Source organism: Tenrec ecaudatus, chromosome 4 (genome assembly GCF_050624435.1).
Source record: "Tenrec ecaudatus isolate mTenEca1 chromosome 4, mTenEca1.hap1, whole genome shotgun sequence".
Taxonomy (NCBI): Eukaryota; Metazoa; Chordata; class Mammalia; order Afrosoricida; family Tenrecidae; genus Tenrec; species Tenrec ecaudatus.
In genome coordinates this window covers 109,090,987-109,117,045 of record NC_134533.1, presented here as the reverse complement: position 1 = coordinate 109,117,045, position 26,059 = coordinate 109,090,987, and the positions used below count along the sequence as shown (strand labels likewise).

Genomic DNA, 26,059 nt, shown 5'->3' with positions numbered 1-26,059 from the left:
CCATTCGATGATCTACTGTAGAGTTTAGGTTCTCAAACTTGACTGATAACTGGAATCACTTGGAAACCTGGTTAAACTACAGATCCCTGGGCTCCATTTGCAACCTAACTGATCAGAATCTCTCAGAGGAGAAGCCCAAGGATTTGTAGTTTCACCAGATTCCCAGGTAATTCCAGTGATCAGCAATGTTGGGCACCTAAGATCTAAAGTACTCAGAGTGACCTAACACTCTGGGAACTCCAGTTCTGGGTCAGGTATTGACGAGGGAGACGGAAGGGCTTAGGAATGCCCATTAATACCACCCAGACTCCCTGTGGATTCTGTACCTCCTCTTTAACGGTGCCAAACTCGGGATCCAGTGCTTTGAAGTGATATCGGTGATTCCCTTCCCGGTCAATAGCTGCTTTAAAATCCTTCAGCGTCACCTCGCCTAGCCTACATGAAAAGGAGGAAACATCAGATCACTGCTACTGAAAACCCAGAAGACTCTGGGTTGGGGAAACTATCATCACTCAAGATTAAAAGTGTCAGATCAAATGGGGTGATCTTAAAATTTTAAATAGATATTTTGCTTAAACAGCAGTCAAATCATTTTCCTTGTTTCTGCCTCTGAATAAAAAATGTAAAACTCTGAATTCAAATTTTCTGAACCAAAAATATGTTTTAAGTGCCTATAATTCCCTTCTTTGCTACCATATTACATTTCTTCAGGAAGGCTGCCTTGGGTAGTTTTAAGTCTTTATTAAATAACCATTTGTCTTAGAATTAGCAAATATTTTGCTACATATATTTTATAATAAGAGAGAACGAGTTATGTTTTTTAAAAAAGAAAAAAAGGGTACCCTTTTAGTGGGTGTCTATTAAGTGAGGACTTGGTACATTTTTAACATAAAATCTCAATAGAGCTTGGGTGCAATCACCAAACAGTAACAAAGACCCAAGAGGAATGAATACCCCTGGAGTGCCAGGCTGTACTTTATAGCTCCACACAGGAGCTAATTGGGAGCACTTAAATGACTTCTGAACTTGAGCGCATAACTGCATAGTTAACTGGCATTAGAATTACTATGACGGTACCTAACAGTATATGACGACTTGTCCCCGGTTATGCAACTGGTCGGTGGCAAAGCAGGACCGAGCAGCCCTATTTTCTGTGTCTTTTCAGTGCCCTGTACTGCTTCTCAAGGACCTCTTAGTTGGTCAAATGGGCAGAAACCAATACTCCTGCTGGATCTGCCTTTTGCCCGCCCCCACAGAGAAATGATGAACCCAGAGTCTCACCTCTTAGGTATATTGACCATGAAGGGAGTAAGTGACCTGTCAGTGAAATAGAGCACTTTAGTGCAGGCGCTGCTGAGGGTTGGAGAGCTCTGTGAGTGAGGCAACTCTGCAATCAGAAAGACTTCGTGGTTACGACATTGAATTTGCTCAAACCACCCCTTGTTCCCCAGTATTCCAAAGGTCCCAGGAGAAGAAAGCTGCCCACGTTCACCACACGGCTTTCCTGCCTTTGCCAAACACCCTGTCCACGGGCTGTGATCCATAGGAAGCCAGTAGTGGGGCCACGAGGACAACAGGTGTTCCAGGTGCATCTTAGCTCATTCATGCTTGTGGCAGGGCCTGGCAGCTGGTCTGACAGACATTGCTGCGGAAGGTCAAAAGCAGTGGAAAGGAGCCTGGCAAGATTTCAGCCAAGGCAAAGTGGACACATAGCGTCAAACTCTGCCAGTATTTAGGTTTTCTGAGGTCAGCAGAGAAAACTGCAGTGATTCAGGAAAAATGAGCAAAGCAACCTTAGAAACTCATGCGCCAAAGGGCCTTATGCTTCTGGTGTAAACGTCCAAGACTTAACTGATCCCCGTAGCCTCAAATAAGGTCTACACATGTGGGTCCTTTGGTCTTTAACTTGGGTTTCTATGGCCACACCTCCTCTCTAAAATACGGAAAAATATAATTAACCATGGTTCCCAATTATAATTTTACAGGGGGAAAAATGAAAATACCAATAAGCTTACCACAGTGAGCAAAAACAAATGATTATACTTTCATTAAAGTCTCTCCTAGAATTCCACCTACACATTATTTCTCCTTAATTCACTCTAGACATTGAACTGAATCAAAATGGCAGCCAAAGGAAAGTACTTTAACAAACAGGTTAAAAATCAGGGAGAGTATGAATCAATACAGTGGAGAAAGAACTTTGCAGACTTTTATTTTATTGTTTTCACAGAATGTCATTTACTGAAACCTACATGCCAGGATGATGCTTTGACCCCCAGCCCCAGTGCCTGCCACACAGCGGTTAAAATGCACAGCGGTTAAATACAACTAATCATTGTTGCATAAAGCAGTCACTGCTAACATTAAAATATATAATGATTCCCTCGTGCACTGAATGACCATTTCTTGAGCACCAATTGTGTGCTAGATTTTGAGAATACAAAAATCAACTAGATATGTGGTCACTGTCTTCAAAGAACTTATGTTGATGGTGCGCACGATTACCAAGAGTTTATCATATGTTAGTATAAGATTTGGACAAACTGTACAGGAAAACTGAAGATGGGTTCATTTTACCAAGGAGCGATCAGTTGAAGAGGTCTTTGAAGAGAAGGCTGTTTAAAAGCAGGTAGAGAAGCTGGATGTGACACTTCAGGAAGTGAGCAAGACATGCCGTGCAAAGGCATGAATTGGGATCAAGTGTTGGTAAAACTAAGTAAATTAGGATGCCTGGTGCATAGGATGTCTGGGAAGTGGTGAGAGACGAGGACAATAAAGTGAGCAGGGGCCACATTGCCCAGATTCTGAGAACCAGGATAAGAAGTTTAGGTATTAGACTAAATATGAAGAGTTACAACTAAAAGACAGCTTGAGGGTTCGACTGGCATGTCTGAATGGAAACCAGGCATCCTGTTGTGAGGCAACCACAGCAGTATAAAAGATGAAGAAGGGGAAGAGGTAACTCTGGAACAAGAGAGGTATTGATTTGAAAAGCTTTTAAAAGGTAAAAATATTTGGAATATAATTAAACATGAAAAGTACAAAGTGATTCTGATTTGTAGTCTGAGGAGATGGAGGGTAGGTACCACCATTAACTTAAGAAAGAGAACAGAAATGGGTTTGTTACATCATTTACTGATTCATTTAAAATGTTTCTTGGAACAGAGGAAAGATCTAGGAAGCAAAGCTATGGGTAGAGGTGTAAGCAGCTGTGTACATCTGCAAATATATTAATTCATAAAATAGAGGTATTGGCCTATGTACATATATTTATATGGCAATACATTGAGGTAGTAGATGAACTTTGGGCCTCTACTCAAGCCCTCCTTCCATGCAAGAACACTTTGTTCTAACAACCTGGAATTCTGTGATGCTCACCTTCCCGGCACGATTGCTAAAGACAAAATGGGTTCACAAGCAAATGTAGTGAAGAAAGCTGATGGTGCCCGACTATCAAAAGATATAGTGTCTGGGGTCTTACAGGCTTGAAGTTAAACAAACCACCATCTAGCAGGGATGTAACAAGCCTACATGGAAGAAGCAGACCAGCCTGTGCGATCGTGAAGTGTGCACGGGATCAGGTAACAAGCACCAGAAGACCACAAACTAACATATTGTTGTGAATGGGGGGGCCAGAGCAGAGACCCCAAACCCATCTATAGACAATGGGCCATCCCCTCACAGAAGGGTCACAATGAAGGGATGCGTCAGCCAGGGCGCAGTATAGCTCCGAGGAACCACTATATTACTTTGGTTCCTTGGGCTTCCTCACCCTCCACTATCATGACCCCAGTTCTGCCTTTCACTGCAGGCTAGACCAGAGCTTATACACGGGTACAAGTAAGAGATAGGAGTTCACAATCCATGGATTCCAGGTCAGATACATCCCTCAAGAACAGAAATGGGAATAGCAATACCAGGAGGGTAGGGGGACGATGGCGAGGATAGGGGAGATAGGGGGAACTGATCACAGTGATCGACACATAACCACCACCACCACCACCACCTCCAGGGGGAGGAACAACAAAAACTTTGGGAGAAGGGAGACAACTGTTGGTGTAAGATATGAAAATAATAAATTATAATTAATATATAATTCATATAATTAATAATAAATTATAATTTATCAAGGGGTCATGAGTATGGGGGGAAGAGGAGCTGATAACAAGGGCTCAAATAGAAAGTAAATGTTTAGAAAATAATGATGGCAACATATATGTAACTATGCTTGATGTAATTGATGTTATAAGAATTGTAAGAGCCCCCAATACAATGATCTTTAAATAAATAAAATGTTTCTTGGGTGCCTAGTATACGTCAAGTACTAGAGATGCAAAAGTATGCTAGAATCCCCAACCTTACAGAACTCAAAGTTTAGTGGGGTAACACAGCAAAAACAGCACTACAATAAAATGCAATATGAAAATAAAGGCTGTGTACATATGTGAGGAGAATTTTCTAGGAAAGAGTAACACTGACATTAAATAGCCTCGAGGTTTAAAGCAAAGACTCATTTGTTAAGTAGATCATCAGTGACATTCATGAGAGCAGGGTCAGAGGACGAATGAGTTGCCTAGCAGATTTTTTAAATAAAAAAATAAGAATCTTAATGAACTAGTCTCAGCCAACATGAAATCATATGATAAAATGACAAAATGGTAATTATGAGCTCAGTGTAGCATTACTGTAAAAATAATATACATAAAAAGATTGACCCAGAAACTAAACTTTCATGTGTGTGCATAGCTTTTAAAAAGTGAAGTGAAAAAAATTTTTTTTAATTTTAAAAAAGGTAAAAAAAGTGAAGTGAAATCCAACTGATCATTAAAGGTATATAGTTGAGCTTCACTTAACACATATACAACCTTGTACAATCTCTGCTCGCTCGTTTCAAAATGTTCTCGCTACTCACTGCCCCTTAAAGCAGCCTCTCTTCATTCCCGTCTTCTCCCCTGCCCTGGTCACTATGATGGGATTTCTGTCTTCATGGATTTCTCTATTTGGGATATTTTCTTTAAAAGGAATGATACAGTATGTGACCTTTTGTGTGACTTCTTTTACTTAATTTTTTGAGGTTCATCTAAGTTATAACATGTAGCAATACTTCACTTCTTGCTATGAGTGAATACTATTCCATTGATGAATGTACTGATTTGTTTCCCTAGTCATTTGTTGATCAACATTTAGATTGGGTCTACATTTGGCTATTATGAGTAATGTTACTATAAAAAGCCTTATATAAGTTTCTGTGTAGAAATGTTTTCATTTCTCTTGGACATACACCTAAATATACCTAGAGTAATGAGTCATATAGTAATTCTCATTAACATTTTGAGGAATTGCCAGCGTATTTCCATAACTGCTGAATCACTTTGCCTTCCCACCAACAATGTGTAAAAGTTCCTATATTTTTCCATATCTCTACCATTTTTCAGGGGGGGGTTGTTAGCTTTTTTTAAATGGCTATCGTGGGGGAATAAAATGGTTCTATTGTGGTTTGATTAGTTTTTTTACAATGAGTAGTGATGTTCAGCATTGTTTCATCTATTTGTTGGCCTTTTTTTTTTTTAAGAACATTTTATTGGGGGCTCTTACACTCTTGTTAAAATCCATACATCAGTCGTACCAGACACATTTGTACATATATTGCCATTGTCCTTTTCTAGACATTTACTTTGTATTGAGCCCTTGGGATCAGCTCCTTTTCCCTCTTCCCCCCTCCTCATGGCCCCTTGATAGATTATAGATTGTTTTTTTGCTTCTTTTTTTTCTCCCCCCCCCCTCCCCAGTAAGCCTCACTTTTCCCTCCCTAGGCTCACTTGCTCTGACAGCAATCTATAGATTAATAATATGTTCTTATCTCACACTGACCGCTGTCTCCCTTCCCTTTGGTTTCTGTTCTTCCCCCTGAAGAAAGGGGTGTGGTTATGTGTCCATCATTGTGATTGGTACCCCCTTCCTCCTCTCCTCTCCCTGCCTTCTCCCTACGCTTTTGATATCACTATTCCCGTTGGCCATTTGTACACCTTCTTTCATGAAGTGTCTGTTCAGTCCTTTGTTCTGTTTGTGATTGGGAAGTTTTCCTTTTTGTTGCAAAGAATACACCATAAAAAACTAGATCCCTAAGCATTTCCTTATGTTTTCTTTTTCGGTTTTTAAACTTTTAATTGTGAACAAGGTGAAGGTTCAAATAGCCAATCAATTTCCCAGTCAATAATTCAGACACATTTTGTATCATCTCACTGATTACAATCGCCTCAGGGAAACATGACTTACCCCACTTCCTCCCTGTGTTTCCCATTTCCATGTCTCCTTCTGTTCTCTATGGACATTGTCTTCAGGTAAATGCTGCCCTCTAGATCACACATGGTACCTAGCTATTGTTATCACTCCTCTTACAGATTGGTCTATTGCTTGGCTCAAAATTGAGCCTTGGAGCTAAGTTCAGCTCCAGACTTGAAGGATGACTTGGGAGTTCCATCAGTCTATATCCAACCAGAAAGTCTAGTCTTTTTATTATTTTCAGTTCTGTTACACATTTGTCTCCCAGTCTGACTGAGGCCATCAACTTGATCCCCTTCAGAGCCTGCAGTAGTGGTAGCTAGGCGCCAGTTGGTTCTTCTGGCCTCAGGGTCATGGAGACTGATGTTCATGTGGTCCATGTGATCCACATGGATGTTCATGATATTTCTATGGTCCCTTAGACTATTGGTCTAATTGTTTCCAAGGGTCCTCCATTTTCTTTTTTTTCCTTTTTTTACATTTTATTAGGGACTCATACAACTCTTACCACAATCCATACCTATACATACATCAATTGTATAAAGCACATCCATACATTCCCTGCCCCAATCATTCTCAAAGCATTTGCTCTCCACTTAAGCCCTTTGCATCAGGTCCTCTTTCTTTTTTGCCTCCCTTCCCCCTCCCCCCGGGTCCTCCGTTTTCTTTGCTCATCTTTTCTCTGGACTGGGAGACTAACAGCCACAACTTCTAGGGCCACTCAGAAGCTTTTAAGACCTTAAAGTAGGAACTGGAACATTGTCGTTGCAGACTGTTAGGCCAATTGGCCAGGCCCAGTGACTCCTTTCCCCAAGCCATTTGGCTTTCTCTAAGAAGGCACCATCTTTATTCTTTTAGGAGTTTTGTGTCCTGAGTTCTTACAGTTAGGTCCTTGATCCATTTTTAGCTAACTATATGGTCTAAGGAATTGGTCCAGCCTCATTCTTTTGCATGCAGAAATCAAGCTGCCCCACAGCTCTATATTAAAGAGATTATATTTATCCCTATTAAATGGTATTTGCAACCCTGTAAAAAATCAACTGACCAGTGATATATTATCAACTGACCTCAGAATTCTATTCTACTAGTCTGCTACATTCCATTTTTATCTGAAATAATTATTGCCCTTGTTTTCCCTTAATAATAAATGTCATAAATAAATGAATGAATAAATGTCAAGCAAGGATGTAGGTTCAGAAAGGAGACTGCTCTTTCAGAAATTTGGCTGTGATGGTAATGTGGTAGACGATTTTATGTCAACTTGAAGAAGTATGAAAGTGTAGGGGTAGAATCCAACCTGTCCATCACGTCACAGCTGATGATGCCTGCTTGGGGGTGTGACCCTGTTATAGACTCTTTCACTGCCATGGAGTCACTGCTGTCTCACAGCAACCCCTTGTAGGTTCCAAGACTATAACTATTTACGGGAGTAGAAACCAGTCTTTCTCCTCCAGAGTTACTGGTGGTTTTGAACTGCCAACAGTGTGGACCGCAACCCAACACATTACCACTATAATACCATCTCCCTCTGTCCCCCACATTTCTGCTTGCTGGGTCTCTGCTGCTGACACTGAGAGCTGTCGCTGTCCTGCCATGCTTCAAACATCTGTGGATCCACATGACTCTGTACACACGGGCCTGTGGTCTTTTTGCTTCTCAGTTTGCCATTCTGCATCACTAGCATGTAGCTGTGAGTCTGAAGAGGGACTTAGGACTAACATTGGACTTATAGACTTAGACATGCTGCCTTCTGGATATAAAGTTGCTTCTTAATATAAAGTGCTTTCTTATACATAGATGAGCATCATTGGCTTTGTCTCTCTACACAGGTTGGCCTAGCACATGGAAGAAAGGGCATAGCTAAGAAAAATGAAAGATAGATGTTTTGCCAGCATATGTGCCTACAACATGTTATACTAAAGAATTTGCATATATATTCCATAATGTGTGCAATATTCCAAGAATAGCTCCATTGAAGAAACTAAGATTCAGTAACACCAATTGCCCATGGTCATATAGCTGCATGGCAGAGCCAAATTGGTGCTCCAGGTATGTTTGATTCCATAGTTCATATTTTCCCCACTCTATTATTTTGCTTCCAGTTTTAGACAAGAGTTTAAAATGCCTTTGGACAGATAAAGTATAGATACATAGAGAGACATTCAGTTGACATAAAAAATGTACCCCTTTGCATTAATTCTAGCCCAAATCTAACACCAATTAGTTGTCATGACATGGTCTTGCTTAATGCTCATAAGAAGATCACTGAAGATATGGGTGCTACAACATAGTGTAATGAAGAAATGAGGTGGTGCCCAGCTGTAAATAGCGTCTGGGGTCTTAAAGGCTTGCTTTCAAACAAGAAGCCACTTTAAGTGAGGCATCAACTATGTCCACATGGAAGAAGCATGCCAGCCTGTGTGATCCAAGGATTGTAAATAATATAATTCAAATCTAAAGGAGGGAATGGTATCAAAGCCTAAATTGCGAATACGTGGTTTGCAGAAGGCTATGGATGACTGTAGAAGTCCAAAACCCATTTGCAGGGTCCTCACATGGATTAAGCCTCCAGAGAACCACCCCACCCCCCCACCCCCCGCATCATAGTTGAGGGATCTAAATAGTCCTGTTATCAGGCAGAGAGCATTATAAAGTGGATTGTGGCAGATGCAGTTAGATCAAAGTGTAATATCTTATTTGATATCCCCTTTGTCCCATCTTAAAGTTGTTTCAGTGTTTATTGTGTTGTCTTTTTTTAAGTGAAGGGGAAATCCACGTGGATTGTCCCTAGTGAATCCTCTCTGACTATGGACTCGGGGTGTGAAGAGCCTTGCTTTCATGCAGAATGAATTGGAAAGTGGATTGGTTGCAGATGCAGTTAGGTTAAAATTTAGCACCCTATCATTTGATCTCCTGTAAGAGATATTAAATCTTTTCTAGTTTTTAATATTTTCTCCTTTCTTCTCAATTGAGGTATTATGTTTTACTTATTGTTAGTTTTGTTGGATTTTTTAAACACTATTTTTCTGTATATGAAATTCTAGATAAATCTAGAGACAGTATCTGGATTAATGATTCTGTAGGGCTATAGCAGAGGAGGCTGGGGGAAATGGGTCACTAATAATGATGAGCACAAGAGTGAAGAAAATGGGGGCTGGCCCCACTCGCAACTACTACATGGACACGTGCCCCTCTCCCCAGAAGAATTTATTTCAAAGGACGGCATTGAATCTGCAGTTCCAGGAAAGGGACATATCTGATTGGAGCACACGTGTGCTGATGAAGGGGAAGAGGAGAGAGTGCAGCACATCCTGGCCCACCAGGCCTTGAGGATGATGTTCCTGATTAGAGAAGCCAGTCCACAGAGAGGACCACATGACCAGCCCCACTATGAAACATGACACCCCTCACTGACCCATAGCCCTGCAGGGGACAACACTGGAGATACAGTGTGGGAATTGCGCCCAATCTGATTCCGCCACACCGAGCCAAAACACTAAGGGGGTGCAACAGAACAGCAAGGGAATGGAGCAGCGAGGTCCCCAGGGAATGCTGAAGGTGTACTTTGGGGCCAGAGCCACAACAGACTGAACTGGAAAACACTCCTAAAGGCCAACAAATAGTTCTTGAACTAACTACAAGCTTTTCTTTCTTGTTGTGTTTTGTTTTTTGGTCATTAGTTTGTTGTTGTGGTTTTGTTGTATATTGTTGCTTGGTTTTGCTCTGTCTGTCTTGCTTTTGTGCATGTTATTACCTCTGCAGGTCTGTCTAAATAAGATAGGCTGGATGAACTACCTGGAGGAGAAAACAATGGGACTGACAGTTCTGGGGGGACATGGGAAAGGGGGAGTGGGGGGAAAGGAAGTGATGTTAACAAACCCAGGGACAAGGGAACAACAAGTGATCCAAATCAGTGGTGAGGAAGGTGTAGGAGACCTGGTAGGGCATGATCAAGGGTAATGTAACCAGGAGGAATTACTGAAACCCAAATGAAGACTGAGCATGATAGTGGGACAAGAGGAAAGTCAAAGGAAATAGAGGAAAGAGCTAGGAGGCAAAAGGCATTTATAGAGGTCTAAATAAAGGCATGTACATATGCAAATATATTTATATATGAGGATGGGGAATAGATCTATGTGCATATATTTATAGGTTTAGTATTAAGGTAAGCAGAAGGACATTGGGCCTCCACTTAAGTACTCCCTCAATGCAAGAATACTTTCTTCTATTAACTTGGCATTCTATGATGCTCACCTTCCCGACACAAATGCTGAAGACAAAGCAAGTGAATAAGCAAATGTGGTGAAGAAAGCTGATGGTGCCCGGCTATCAAAAGATATAGCATCTGGGGTCTTAAAGGCTTGAAGATAAACAAGCGGCCATCTAGCTCAGAAGCATCAAAGCCCACATGGAAGAAGCACCTCAGCCTGTGTGATCATGAGGTGTCGAAGAGATCAGGTATCAGGCATCATCAGAACAAAAAGTCTTATCATAGTGAATGAGGGGGGAAGTGCGGAGTGGAGACCCAAAGCCCATTTGTAGGCCACTGGACATCCCCTTACAGAAGGGTCTCAGGGAGGAGACAAGACAGTCAGGGTGCGATGTAGCAACGATGAAACATACAACTTTCCTCTAGTTCCTAAATGCTTCCTCCTCCCCCACTATCATGATCCTAATTCTACCTTATAAATCTGGCTAGACCAGATGATGTACACTGGTACAGACAGGAACTGGAGGCACAGAGAATCCAGGGTGGATGAGCCCTTCAGGAATAGTGGTGTGAGTGGCGATACTAGGAGAGTGGGTTGGGAAGGGGGAACCAATTACAAGGATCTACATGTGACCTCCTCCCTGGGGAATGGACAACAGAAAAGTGGGTGAAGGGAGACATTGGACAGTGCAAAATAAGACAAAATAATAATTTATAAATTATCAAGGGTTCATGAGGGAGGGGGGAGCAGGGAGGGAGGGGAAAAATGAGGAGCTGATGCAGGGGCTTAGGTGGAGAGCAAATGTTTTGAGAATGATGAGGGCAATGATTGTACAAATGTGCTTTACACACTTGACGTATGTATGGATTGTGATTAGAGTTGTATGAGCCCCTAATAAAATGATTAAAAATAAAAAAATATATAGAAATATTTCTTAAGCAAAAAATAAAAAGAATGAAGAAAATGTTCTAAGACTGTTTGTGGTGATGATTTTACAACTCTTCGTGATGTGACTGAATATTGAATTGTATGTTATGCGAATTATAAGCCAATAAAACTGTTCAAGAAAAGTTTAGCCCTCAAACTTAAAAAAGAGGTGAAGTTGGAAACTAAAAGATGTAAACTAATCAACCTTGAAGAGTCGCTGGAGCCATGGAGTGGGAGTGATCACCTGAAAGCAAAGATAGAAGGCCTAGTCTTCAAATGGAATCCATCCATCCCAGGGCAAACGGGGTTAGAGCAGGAGGAGAGGACAAGGAGATTCAGGAAGGGTTAGCATCGCACAAATAGGAGGACTGAGTTGTCAGTTCCCTAGACAGCACGTCCAAAGTGAACAAGTGCAAAGTCCAGCTCTTCATCCCCCAGGTCTAACACAAGTGGTCTCAACTAGATGCCTCATAAATATTTGTTGAACCAATAATCGATTGACATTGAAGCTACAGGAGAAGAAATGTTTGAAGTGTTTCCAGGAGACAAGTCAAGATAGTAAATGCTTTTAAAAAGTTAATGGAAGATAGAAGACATTTGACCAGTAAGTCTTTGATTTCGCAACGAGTTGGTCAACAGTGACCCTAAAAATAGGACACTACGTGGTCAGAGGAGTGTGGGTTTGCTAGTCAGTGAGAAGCGAGGGGGGAAAGAGTGCATTTACAGACTACTCTTTGAAGGAGTGGGATGTGGGGAGTAAGAGAACTACATCAGTAGTTAGACAACTAGCAGAATTCAAGCAATGTTTATGTCAAATGCAAGATAGTTCATCTTATTTAGGAATACAAAGATCAATGTAAACTTTAGACCAAGACTCTAGTTTGCAAATAGCTGTGAACTTCTCGACAGTAGTTTGAGAAAAAGGCACCTTGGTGCCACTGTTGGGTGAGCGTTAGAGAGCAGACTGCAAGGCCAGTAGTTCAAATCCACTGGCGCGCCTCGAGAGAAAGGTGAAGCTATCTATAGAACGCTACATAGGGTCCATTTGATTTGGAATTAACTCACTGAAAGTGGGATGTTTTTGTGTTAGTTTGAGAGTGGACAGAATGTATTACATTTTAAAGTTTTTCCCAATATTGACACTTTATACTCCCTAAATATTCAGAAAAAATACTGCAGAAGATAACTATATAAAAATCCTTTCAAAAAATTAAAGCTGAATCTTTGGAACCAATACTAGAAAAAGAAACTAAAAGTAATATTGGTGCTAAAATAATTTGTTTCATTCTCAGTATAAGCATTTCTCATCAGAAAGAAAAAAATATATCTAGGAGTAGATATAGTTTTGTAAACATTTTAAGGTCTTTTACATTAGATATGTTTATTAATGGGGGTTTAAAATTTGTATTCCATTTTCCCAACCCTGAGTCCAGAAGAACCAGACGGTACCCAGCCAGCTACCACTACCAACTGATCCAAGAAGGGTAATTTCCGAAGTTCCCAAATGGAGTGGTAGAAAAATGTAGTGCAGCACTCAAAACTACCAAAGAGACAAGGCTTACTGGTCAGAGCGAGAACAGTGGGGCCGCCAAGGACTGTGGCCCTTAGTCACCCTTCGGGCCGGGCGATGAACTTACTCCTGTAGTAGAACAGTCAACCATTTACAACCAAAAGAATAGCATTCACCCAAGTACAAAGTTCAGAGGGTTAGGAAAGGAGGAGGAGACGTGGAAACAGGAAGCACAGGGAAGGAGTGGGATAAGTGATGATACTTTGTGGGACTTGAAATGGATAGGTTGGAAAAAAAATGTATATGAGGTTTTGTTTGTTTTTCATTTAAAACATCATCTGCTCTGTAAACTTTCACCGAATTCATAGTAAAAGAGTTGAAAGAAAAGCTACATAAGGAGCCCTGGTGAGGCCATGGTTGAGTACCCCCAGCTGCTCATCAGAAGGTCAGTAGTTTGAATTCACCGGACATTCTGCTGGTGGAAAAAATACGGCAGACTGCTTTTATAATGATGACAGTTTTGGAAAGCCTAGGAAGGGGGTTGGGCGTTCCTACTCTGTCCTACAGGGTCATCATGAGTCAGAATCAATTCGACAGGAATGTGGCATACTTAGACAATAAAGTCTATGTAACATTCAAAACATACAGTCACTGCACCAAAAAGAACTAGTCGACACTCAACCATTTCAAGAGGCAGCATATGAGCAAGAGCCAGTGATACTGAAGGAGAATGTCCAAGCTACAATGAAAGCCTTAGCCAAAAACAAAGCTATGGGAATGGAAAGAACACCCATTGAATGTTTCAGTAAGCTGATATAGTACTGGAAGCACTCACCCATCTAAGACAGGAAATTTGGAAGACAGCCACTTTGCCAACTGACTGGAAGAGATCCATATCTGTAGCCATTTCAAAAAAAGGTAACAACAGAATACCCAAATTACAGAACAATAGCATTCATATCACATGCAAGTAAAATTGTGCAGATCATCCAACAAAGGCTGCAGCAGCACATTGACAGGGAGCTGCCAGAGGTGCAGGTTGGATTCAGAAGAGGACCTGGAACAAGGGATGTCAAGGCTGATGCCATATGAATCTTGGCTGAAAGCTGAAAATAACAGGAAAATGTTTACTTGGGTTTTATTGACTATTCCAAGGCATTTTGTGTGTGGACCATAACCAAGTATGGCTAGCCTCGAGAAGAGTGGGAATTCCAGAAGCCTTCAGCGTGCTCCTGTGGAACCTGTACATGGATCAAGAGGCAGCTGTGTGACTAGAACGAGGTAATACTGCAGGTTTGAAATCAAGAAAGGTGGTCACCAGGGTTGTATCTTCTTGCCATTTTTATTCCGTCTATATGCTGAGCAAATAATCAGAAAAGCTGGATTTATGAAGAAGAATGCGGCATCCGGATTGGAGGAAGGCTTATTAACAGCCTGCGATAGGCAGATGACATGACCTTGCTTCCTGAAAGAGAGGACTTCTTGAAACACTTGCTGATGAAGATCAAGGATTGCAGCCTTCAGTATGGATCGAAACTCGATGTTAAGAAGACCAAATCTTCACAATTGGACCAATAGGTAGCATCATGATAAATCAAGAAGAGATTAAAGTTGTCAAGGATTTCCTCTTGCTTGGATCCACAATCAATGCTCATGGAAGGAGCAGTCCAGAGATCAAAATGATACATTGCACTGGGTAAATCTGTACAAAGTCTCTTTAAAGTGTTGAAAAGCAAGGAAGTTACATTGAGGATGAAGATGTGCCTGACCCAAACCATGGTGTTCTTAATTGCCTCATCTGCGTGTTCAAGTTGGACAGTGAATAAGGAAGACCAAAGAAGAATCCATGCACTTGAATTGTGGAGCTGGAGAAGAATATCAAAGTGCCAGGGACTGCCAAAAGAACAAACAGATCTGTCTTGGAAGAAGTACAAGCAGGATGCTCCTGAGAGGCAGATGCTGAGACTTCGTCTCACATACTTTAGACATGTTGTCAGGAGTGGCCAGTCTCTGGGGAAGGACATCAATGCTTGGTAAAGACGTGGGGCAGCGAGAAAGAGGAAGGTCCGTGACAAGATGGACTGACACAGTGGCTGCAACAATGGGCTCAAACATAAGAACAAATGTGAGGACGGCGTAGGACCAGGTGATGTTTCATTCTGTTGTACAGAGGGTCACTATGAGTCAGAACCGACTCTGCGGCACCTGACAACAACATTTAAAACTGATTTTAGTCAACTTATCACTACTATTTAGTTTTACAAATTGAAGTTTAGACACTTATAGACTACACTTGTGTAAACTCTACAAGATAAGAACATATGATCATCATTCAACCAAAGGATACAATATAAAGTACAAAAGAAATTAGCAAGCAGGGAAGATTGCCAACCCACTGGAATAAACAGTGGGAAATGACAGGGCTTAGAGCAAATTAAAACCTACCTCTTAGACATGACCACTAGATGGTGACACTGTTTTTCCGGACTTAAATGGAATACCCTAACAATTCAAAGCTTAAGGAAATTTCCAAAAGAAATTTAACTTTTTGATTCTAGAAAGCCCTGGAATTTTTTTGTAACCTTGTAGTACTTTAATATGCATATTTCTGTTTTCTTTGTCTGAAAAAAAAAACCATTTTGAGCTAGTATATGTTCAAAATCTGAGTCAGTGGTGGGAGAAATATGGGGCTTTCTCTCCTTTTATAAAGAGTTATGACCTTGGGAATCCCTTAGACAGTTCTACGTGGTCAAAGAGGAAGGCCATGAGTCAGACCTGACTCACGGATCGTGAATTTGAATCAGCTGCATCCTACATGTGAGTAACTGGCCCCGAGTGTGATAGTGATGAAGTTAGTGTATGTCTTAAAGTCCTGAGAATAACTCAAGCCTGATATTTCTACAGAAGCAAAATATTATAAAAGCGAAGCACCAAAAGGAGAGGTCTAGCCTCAGATTATGATCTGCCATCAAGTCGATTCCAAGTCAGTGACCCTCAAGGAGAGAGGAATTTCTGTGGGTTTACAAGGCTGCAAGGCCTTACAGAGTGGCTGATGGGTTCAAAGTGCTGATCTTTTGGCTAGCAGCCCACCCAGAATCCACTAGGACACTAGACTGTCAACTCTTATCTGCTGGAAGACTTTGCTGAGCAAAAAAATGGGTACTTACTTGAATTAGGGGGCCAAGACTCCCGGTATTCACTGCCTCCTTGAGTTCTGGGTGACTTGCCCCGACCCTGAGAATCACATAACAATCACAAGAGTTATGATCAGTAGGGAACTTAAGAAATTTACATCCCAAAAGTCTACCTAAACCATGCACTTTTCCTATCACTTCTTTCATGACATAAAGAGTGACCCTATCTATCCTGACAATAGGAGCCCTGATGGCATAGTGAGCTATGTGATGGACTGCTAACCTTAAGATCGGCAGTTCAAAACCACCAGCAGATCCAGGGGAGAAAGATGAGGCTTTCTACTCTCCTAAAGAGTTACCGTCTCAGAACCACACAAGAGCAGTTTTAATCTGTCCTAGGGAGCAACGATGAGTTAGATTAACGATGGCAGTGAGTTTTTTGTTTTATCCTAACAATAATAAGGTATACTTATAAAGTGCCTTTTTTTTTCTTTTTAACTTTCAATGTACTTTCTCATATATTATCATCCACTGTAATCTGGGCCAAGCTCGTTCGGGGGTTGAAAGGGAGGGGAGTAAGCAGTCACGAGTGAGCACGTGTCACAATTCGTTGGGCAGCGCTATGGTCACGGGGGCATGAGTGATGATAAACTCCTTCCCTGGATTCCCAAGCCATGGTGAATCGTCAGCTCCACGAAGAGGGAAACTCAGGAGGGAGAAGAGCAACCATACCCTTAAGCAGGGTCTTGCATCTCTTACAAGACCCCCTTAGGGGGGTTGAAGTCGAACGACCCTTTCACAGGGGTCACCTGATTCATAACAGTAGCAAAATTGCAGTTATGAAGTAGCAACGAAGATAATTTTATGGTTGGGGGGGTCCCCGCAACATGAGGCATATTAAAGGGTCACGGCATGAGGAAGGTGGAGAAGCACTGCTCTAAATGGCGTCTCTGAGTGGTACAAACAGTTAAGTGCCGGGCTGAAAGGTTGGAGGTCTGCCTCTACCCCGGGGCGCTTCGGAAAATGCCTGTCACCGACAACCTAGAGGGCGGACTTCCCTCTGACCCAGATGGGGTCACCGGAAGTCAGAATCAACTGAAGGACACCTTTTCCTCAAAACGGAACACTCACGAGCCAAGCTCCCGCAGGAGTTTTGCCTAACAGCCACCATGGGGAGATTACCCTCCTTTCTTGTTTCTTCTGGGTCTCCAAGGTATGCAGGCGCTCCATGAGGCTGGAGACGCCCTGCTCCAGGCTGTCGATGGTGTGGTGCTGTGGGTCGTGACCACTGAAGCTGTTGCGCAGGCTGCGGAGAGCGTCTCGGACCAGCTGCAGGTCACTGGTCTGCGGGCAAAAGGATGGCACTGTGGGCAGTGTGCACTGCCGTGGCATCGACCAGGCCTCAGCCACTGGGCTTAGGGAGACACGGGAGAGAGGCAGGCAAGGTCTTCCATCCTTGCAGGGGAGGGGCACGGTGGGAATGGAAGGAGGTTTCCCGTCACCAAAGTGGCCCACCTGTTTGGCTACAAATTCTATTTTTCTATCATTTTTTTTAAAGTTTTTTAAAAATCATTTTATTGGGGGCTCTTACAGCTCTTATCACAATCCATACATACATCCTTTGTGTCAAGTACATCTGTACATATGTTGCCATCATCATTTTCAAAACATTTTCGTTTTACCTGAGCCCTTGGTATTAGCTCATTCCCCATTCCCTCCCTTCAGAAACCCAAGATAATTTATTTTTTAAAATCCTCAGATCTTACACTGACCACTGTCTCCCTTCACCCACTTTTATGTTGTCCATCACCCTGGGAGAGGGTTATATGTCGATCATTGTGATTGGTTTCCCCCTCACCCCCATCTTCCTTCCTCTTCCCCTCCTGGTTTCACTACTGTCATTATTGGTCCTGAGGGGTTTCTCTGTCCTGCGTTCCCTGCGTTGCTTACTAATTCTTGATGTGGGAGACCAAGTGGCCCACATCCGTGCACACCTACTAGATGCCAGAACTGGGGAAGTGAGCTCTAGAAGGCCCAGTTCATGGGGCACGCTGCTGCTGGCAGCTGGCAGGGGCAGAAGGGCGTGTTCCTAAATCTAAAGAACCTACCCCTCGGTGCGTACTGGAAGCAGCTCCTTTTGCTGGCGCTGGAAGGAGGAACCCGTTGCTTTGAGGGTTGTGGCTGTTACAGCTGATGACCTAGAGCAACAGGAAGAAAGACGCAGCAGAGGGTGAGAACGGGGGCCCAGCGCAACGAATGTTATCAACGCCACTGGAGCGCGCATGGAGAAGTGGATGCACTGGAGTACACACGGCCTGTGTATTCTCAACAATAAGAAGGGATAAAATACAGCTCCTCCAAAGACCAGCTCGTCACACGAAAAGAGGGGTTATGTGAAAATGGAGGGTGAGCCAGTGCTCCAAGATGTGAATGCAACATACCAGCATGAAGCAGGGAACCAGTAGAGAGGTCTGAGGGGCCACCCCAATTCCAACTGCGTGGACAGCCCCCCTCCCCCCAGGAGAATTTACTTCAGAGGACAGAACTGAAGCTACAGCTCAGGGAGAGGGACATGTCTGATCAGAGCACACAGGAGCAAAGGAAGGGGAGGAAGAGAGGGTGGAGCACATCCCGACCAAGCCTCGAGGACGATATCCTTGCTCAGAGCAGTCAGTGCACAGAGAGGAGCATATGGCCGGCCCCACTATGAGACACAACATCCCTCACTGACACATAACCCTACAGGGGACAACACTGGCAACACAGTGTGGGAATTGCACCCAATCTGACCTGACCACACCATACGGAGGCAAAACACTAAGGACGTGCAACAGAACAGCAAGGGGGGCAAAGCAAGGAAGTCCCGAGGGAGTCGGAACCAAAATAGACTTTGGGGCCAGGGTGTGGCACTCGGTTTTGATTTCTTCTGTTGCTTTGTTTTGCTCTGTCTTGTTTTTGTGCAGATTATTATCTCTGCAGGTTTAGCTAGATAAGCTAGGCGGGATAAACAATCTAGAGGAGAAAACAACAGGACTGGCGGTACTGAGGGACATGGCAGAGGAAAAGGTGGGGGAAAGGAAAAGGTGTTAACAAACCCAGGGACAATGGAACAACAAGTGATCCAAAAGCAGTGGCAAGGAGGGTGTAAGAGGGCTGGTAGGGCTTGATCAAGGGCAATGTAACCAAGAGGAATTACTGAAACCCAAATGAAGGCTGAGCATGACAGTGGGACAAGAGGAGAGTAAAAGGAAACAGAGGAAAGAACCAGGAGGCAAAGGACATTTATAGAGGTCTAAATAGAGACATGTACATATGTAAATATATTTATATATGATGGGGAAATAGATATATGTGCATATATTTATAGGTTTAGAATTAAGGAAGCAGATGGACATTTGGCCTCCACTCAAATACTCCTTCAATGCAGGAACACTTTGTTCTATTAAACTGGCATTCCATGATGTTCACCTCCCCAACATGATCACTGAAGACAAAGTGGGTGCATAAGCAAATGTGGTGAAGAAAGCTGATGGTACTTGGCTATCAAAAGGTGTAGCATCTGGGGTCTTAGAGGCTTGAAGATAAACAAGCAGCCATCTAGCTCAGAAGCAACATGGGAGAAGCACACCAGCCTGTGTGATCATGAGGTGTCGATGGGATCAGGTACCAGGCATCAAAAAAGAAAAAATTATATCATTGTGAATGAGGGTGAGTGCAGAGTGGGGACCTAAAGCTCATCTGTAGGTAACTGGACATCCCTTTAAAAAAGGGTCTCAGGAAGGAGACGAGCCAGTCAGGGTGCAGTGTAGCAACAATGAAACACACAACTTTCCTCTAGTTCCTAAATGCTTCCTCCACCCTCCACCCCCTCCCCCTGCCCTCGCCGCCACTATCATGATCCCAATTCTACCTTACAAATCTGGCTAGACCAGAGGATGTACACTGGTACAGATAAGAACTGGAAACACAGGAAATACAGGATAGATGAGCCCTTCAGGACCAGTGGTGAGAGTGGTGATACTGGGAGGGTGGAGGGAAGGTGGGATAGAAAGGGGGAACCGATCACAAGGATCTACATATAACCCCCTCCCTGGGGTATGGACAACAGAAAAGTGGGTGAAGGGAGACATCAGACAGCGTAAAGCATGACAAAATAATAATTTATAAATTAACAAGGCTTAGTGAGGAAGGGGAGGCAGGGAGGAAGGGGGAAAAATAAGGAGCTGATACCAAGGTCTGAAGTAGAAAGAAAATGTTTTGAGAATGATGATGGCAACACATATACAAATGTGCTTGATACAATGGATGGATGTGGGGATTGTGATAAGAGTTTTACAAGCCCCCAGTAAAATGATTAAAAAAATAAAAAGAAAATGGAGGGTGACTACATCAGGTCACAACATGGAGGGTGAGTACGTCATGACACAGCTGCCAAACCACTGAGGATCATGGTTCGGTTAAGCAGCAGACATATACTCTTACCCAAGACTGTTAATGTTACCTTCATCCCACATCTCAGCGTTTGCCCTTGCCAGATGTAAAATCATCATGGCACAAAGTAGTTGGATCGTACATTTTTCAGTATGGTCATAAATGCAAAATGTCATGGGATAGTAAATGATCATGAGGGATAAGTTATTTTGAAAAAGAAGAAATGATCTTTCTTAAAAGGGATAACTTCCAAGCCAAGATTATCTTTCATATTTCTTTACATTTATCACTCTGGGCACAGTTTATAATTGTTTGTTTAATGTCTCTCTCTATTAGGGCTTCGAGGACACAGAGGTTCCCCCCTTTGTTTCCTGTGGGGTCCTCAGCATCTGTCAGGTAGTCAGCACTTGCTAAGTGTTCATTAACTGCTGAGGGGCCCCGGGAGCACTTCCAGGCAGGCTAACCATGTGATCGGTGGTTCAAGCCCCACCTCTGCTCCGCAGGTCAACGATGACACTGTCTGAGCCCATAAGGGGTTACCGCATATCAAGGACCATGATCACGAGCTCTCCACTTGAGGCGGTGAGTTTGCTGACTACTGAATACGTGAAATGGAAGTCTCTGATCTGGCCACTCGGGGTCTTACACTTGCAAAGAGCCAGAAAGCTGCTCCAGCATCATCAGCCTTTGCTGCAGTAATAAAAATAAAGTAACATTCATTCTGAGACGGACTTTCTGCCAGGCGGATGGACAGAACTGTTTTGTTGTTACATGGATAGCTCATGAGCTCCTCAGAAGGATGCAGAGGACCACAACTGTTCCCATTTTCCAGATAAGCCTTGTTTCTGAAACTAGACTTCAATGTAACTTATTCAAGGTCCCACAGTGGGCAAGGGCGGCAGGCTGGAATTTTAAGCCAGAATTGTTTTGGTTTTGTTTTCTGGTTTAACCACCTCATCAAACAGCTTTCTATCAAACTGGCCTGTGGCTTTGAGTCAGGGCTGAATCAGAAACAGAATCTCCTTGCAAATGTGGGAGAGAGAACCCGCGTTCCAGGTTACCTCATCTGCCTCTCTCTTCATACAGTGAGCCAAGAGGACATCTTTGTGTTCCAGCTCCCGCTCTAGATCCACCTGCAAGACCAAGTCCGAATCAGAAAAAGGATTTCTTTGGGCCAAAGGGTCAGGAGCCGACTGTGTCCACACCTGCTGGTAACTGGCCTCCGAGAGTTTCCGAAGTGCTTCTTCCAGCTTGGCCTGGTGCTGCTGAAGAAGGCGATCCTTCTGCCCCAGCTCTCTCTGCAACCAAGATAGAACTTTGAGGTATGTGGCAAGAACGGGCACACTGAAAGTTTCACCCTGTGAGATGAAATGTCCACCTGAGTGAAGGGCACCTCAGTCCTGTCCTCCAGCGCCCACGGGAAGACTACAAACCTGACCAGTCTGGCACAGCTCAAAGGTTTCTCAGAAGGGGAAAGAGGAGGGGAGCTCTCATTTGTAGGGGGGCCACTATGTGCCATCCAGGCTAATTAGAGATAAAGGTAAGTCCAGAATAGAAAGAAAAGGAGGTGGGGGGGAGGACAAACAAGTGAAGGGTTTAACAGGATATTGTTGATTTCTTTTCTTGAGATGGGCTGCGTAATATGCGCAGTATGTTTTTTAAAAATCTCTAGAGTCCTTATCCCGCATACCTACGTAAATAGTGGTTTGAGTGGCTTAAAAAAAAAAGAGGAGGAAAATTGAAATGGCCTTGGAGTCTTAGTGATAAAGGTTCATCTCAAACAAACAAAAAAAGACTAGAAGTTTCCAGGCTCCTACTTCTGTAGCCCTTCTCCTTGTCTGTGCTACCTATGAACCACAGGCACATGGAGAAACATGTACTCGACGAAAGCAGAGAACTGGGTCTGTAATTAAAGTCTGCAATTGACAACAGTCAAGCTGCTCATCAAAGTCAGACAGAAATGACTTCCAGTTAGATGTGTGTTCTTACTTTATATTCTCCCACGAGCCGGTTCCTCTCATCCAGCTTCCTCTGCAAATCCACCTGCCAAGAAGGGTAAGAAAAAGTTCACTCACCCAGATGTATTGTCGGTCAACCCCATTAGGAAACCAGCTACTCAGTATCCACGATTGATATTAGCACAGAGAGGGAATAGTTAAGGTGCAAACACCGTTTTACTCCATGTCTTCTTTAGTAAAATAATCAGATTGCAGACCAATCTGACGGTAGAAATAAATACAAATTAGCCTCTGCTTCCCGGTGTCCTCAGAGTTAAGGAAAAACCTTCCTGCCCCGTCAGGCTGGGGCTTTCCCATAGGAGTGGAAGTGAGCCTGATGGGAATGAGCCTAATGGGAAAACAAGCTTCCCAGAGGTAGTCAGAGAGCTTGGGACGGCGGGAGGAGCAGGACTTCCCGCATTGTCCTGTTCTGCGTTGGGGGCTCGGTAAGGTGACTGTTCATTCAGCTCACATTCTGGTTGTGCAGCTCATCTTTGTCCATAGTCGCCCTCAGGAGTTCTTGTTTGAGCTGAAGCACAGAGGTGTCCTGCTGAGTCAGTCTCTGCTGCAAGGCATCCTGGCGGGGGTGGAGGAGGAAAGCTTACCAGTTACTTCAGTCCCAGGGAATCAACCAGCCAGTCGTTACTGAAAGTTATTAAACCTGTAAACGTGTATTCCGCATTTGTTTGGTCAAACTGGAGCGTAAAGGTCTGGCCATCGAAAAGAAGCAAGGATGTTTGTTGTTGTTCTTGTCCAGGGCACTAGCATTTAAAGAAAAATTCTACCCATGGTCCTATATCAAGCTGAATAAAACCTGTTTCTTAATGTTTACCTCCGCTTCACTCCTGATACCATCTACTCTTGATTTCATTCTCATACAGGCTCACATTCAAATTACAAGTTTACCACTTACTACTATGTAAGCTTGACCTTGGACAATGCCCTTCTACTCCTTCCTCCCACCTTAGCTCTCATCTGTAGCTGGGCATTGAGATCTTCAATTTATGTTAGCTTGTTCCCCATGTCCTGGAGGACTAGGCCCCATCCCTGCCCGCCCGCTCAGTTCACAGAGAATCCCTGAGATCATGACCACCCTGTCTTCCAGAACCCTGCTGCTTCCCATGCACAGTCTGAACCAGGACTGGATTACAGAATTCTACTCATAATTGTTCTTGGACTAATGGTTCCAGTTTCCTGGGCTTGCACCACTTTTAGCTTATCTTATTTTCAGCTTGGACTCTGACCCTCTTGGTTCCCAATATGCCTAAGAAGTGGTGAGCCACGGATACTTGTGAGAGTCAGTTTCTATGTATTCTGGGGACTTACAGGCAGCTGGTGGTCTTGGGCTACTTCTCGCTGTTTCCAGTATATTAGCCATGACTTTTCTCTCTACAGACTGCAGAGAACTAACTCATGCAGGTTCTGAGACTGTGGGAGTCCACTCTTAAATATGCTGCCTACCCTGACTGTGCATGGCAAGGCTGGTGTAAGATGCCCTTGGCATCCACAGTTCAGAACAATGTTTTCTAAAGTGTGCTCCATGGGATGCTATTGTTCACTGCCGATCAGGAAGCTTCGAGGGCATTCCTCAGGCGCATCTGACATGGAACACTTCATCTTTGTTTAAGTATCAAGTTCCTCAAAGGCTAAGGCTGTAGAATACACTTTGGAAAATGCTGTTTGTTAAAACTCTCCTCTAATCCACCAATGGGTGTGGAGGTAAAAGGGGAAAGACAGCACTTTAAGAATATCCTCTTCAATTTCTGGGTATTTCTTCAACAGACATACTCCAGCTTGGGTGGCAGGGGAACAGCATCAAGTGCTATCGGTAAGTGTTCGGCTGCTAACTGCAAGGTTGGCAGTTCCAATCCCACAGCTGATCCCCAGGAGAATGACAGGGGAATCAATGCAATGACAGTGAGTTAGTTACTTCAGGTTATTAGCTGGATCACTGTCTATATGTGCTAATAAAAAAGCAAGGTGCTGATGAGTGTCTATACTGGTAATCATGCTACCATTTGGGCTAAAAAATAAGCATCCCTGGTAGCACAGTGGATTGAGCCACAGGTTTGATGGTTCTGCCCTTCCAGCCGTTCCCTGGTATAAAGATGAGGAGGTCACGCCCATAAAGATTAGTCTCAGGAGCCCCAAAGAGTTATACCCTGTCGTATGTGAACTAACTCGATGGTAGTGGGTATTTGGAGGTATGGGTAAAAATGTGGGGGCAAATGATATAGATTTGTTGATAATATGATCATGTAGGCTGCCTCCACAAAAGAGAACTGGGCTGGCTAGGGGACAGAGCTGAGAAGGGGTTTGCCTTTGGAGTTTGCACTCTAAGACATCTGCATATTACTGACTTTTCCAAAACTAAGTAAATCACTATTTTTGAAAAACAACTTTTGGCCCTACAACTGAAAGGAAGCATTTTACACTCTAAGAGACAACCAACGTGGCCCAGAGGGAAGTGACAGTACGGGGAGTTAAAGCTACCAGAAATAAGCCTCAGTGAGAAACAAACCTACAATCCTCAACACGGGTCTCGTTCCAGACCTTTCTGTACCAATGGTCCAGGGCCAGGAAGGCACCTGGCAACATCGACACAAGAAAAGACGACAGGTGCCAACTCCCCTCCTCGTACCTACTCTCACCAGGAGAAGACTTTACCTCCGAGAGACTTCATTGAAAGAGTAACTGTTGGATTATGGTGGGAGTTGTACGAGCCCCCAACAAAATGATTTTTTTAAAAACCAACAAAAAAATAAATAAAATTTTTAAAAGAGCAAAATGTCTTCTTTTTACCTTTATCCCCTGCAAGTTCCTTGCTTCTTGTTTACATTTCAGCAGCTCCTTCTGCAAACCAAATATAGTTAGATCAGATGGTAGCATCTGGGTTGCTTCAGCAGCATTACCTCATTCTGTCTATAAGAGGACAATACCCAGCTATGAAAAATTGCCTGGCTATGGAGATACAAAGCAGTTTAACCCAGCAAGGGGTCCAGCTGGCCCATAGAAACATCAACAAGACCCATGGACACTCTTCACTGTGACATACAGGCTGCATCCCACCCAGGTTGAGGAGAGGCTCATCAAGAAACAAGGTATCGTACATTCCCATAGAGTCTCTTTCCTTAACAGAAAAGTCTAGCCTAATTTAAAGCACTCTCACTACAATGTAGAATCAAACCTTTCTATGTCTGACCCCAACATCAATGAACAATGATCGCAGTTCTTAAGGCTTAACCAAGGGTCAGAGTGCTGTTGATTTCTCCAGAGTATATTGTTCTTTATGGACCAAAGAAAAGCATCCTGAGTAACTAACCTCCTCTTACAAGAGATTCATCACAGCCACCCTATGCCTTGACAGCAGTGAGTTTGAGTTACAAGAGATTAAGTAGCCCTGGTGGTGCTGTTAACTGGTGAGTGTCAGACTGCAAACTGCCAAGTCTGTGGTTCAAACCTGCTAGCTTCTCCATGGGAGAAAGATGAGGCTATCTGTACTTTTAAAAGATTTACAGTCCTAAAAACCCACTATAGAGCTATTATGAGTTAGGTTGGTTTGGGTTT

The 26,059-nt window shown here is 43.3% G+C and overlaps 1 protein-coding gene across 12 annotated transcripts in view; it reads right to left on the bottom strand.

The window, feature by feature from the left end:
• DIXDC1 (DIX domain containing 1) overlaps positions 1 to 26,059 on the bottom strand; it is a 104,069-nt gene that overhangs the window by 5,417 nt on the left and 72,593 nt on the right. For 4 of the 12 annotated variants that reach the window (XM_075546591.1, XM_075546592.1, XM_075546590.1 and 1 more), the window contains 10 exons: positions 25,295 to 25,345; positions 22,965 to 23,069; positions 22,485 to 22,538; positions 21,701 to 21,793; positions 21,557 to 21,628; positions 18,173 to 18,262; positions 17,196 to 17,408; positions 16,098 to 16,164; positions 1,282 to 1,387; positions 327 to 435 (listed from right to left, as the gene is read on the bottom strand). In XM_075546591.1, coding sequence (XP_075402706.1) covers positions 327 to 435; positions 1,282 to 1,387; positions 16,098 to 16,164; positions 17,196 to 17,408; positions 18,173 to 18,262; positions 21,557 to 21,628; positions 21,701 to 21,793; positions 22,485 to 22,538; positions 22,965 to 23,069; positions 25,295 to 25,345 — 960 coding nt within the window. Of the gene's footprint in view, positions 1 to 326; positions 436 to 1,281; positions 1,388 to 1,852; positions 1,934 to 13,765; positions 15,136 to 16,097; positions 16,165 to 17,195; positions 17,409 to 18,172; positions 18,263 to 21,556; positions 21,629 to 21,700; positions 21,794 to 22,484; positions 22,539 to 22,964; positions 23,070 to 25,294; positions 25,346 to 26,059 lie in introns of those variants that run through there. The other 8 variants (XM_075546593.1, XM_075546599.1, XR_012783980.1 and 5 more) reach the window with 7 other exon arrangements.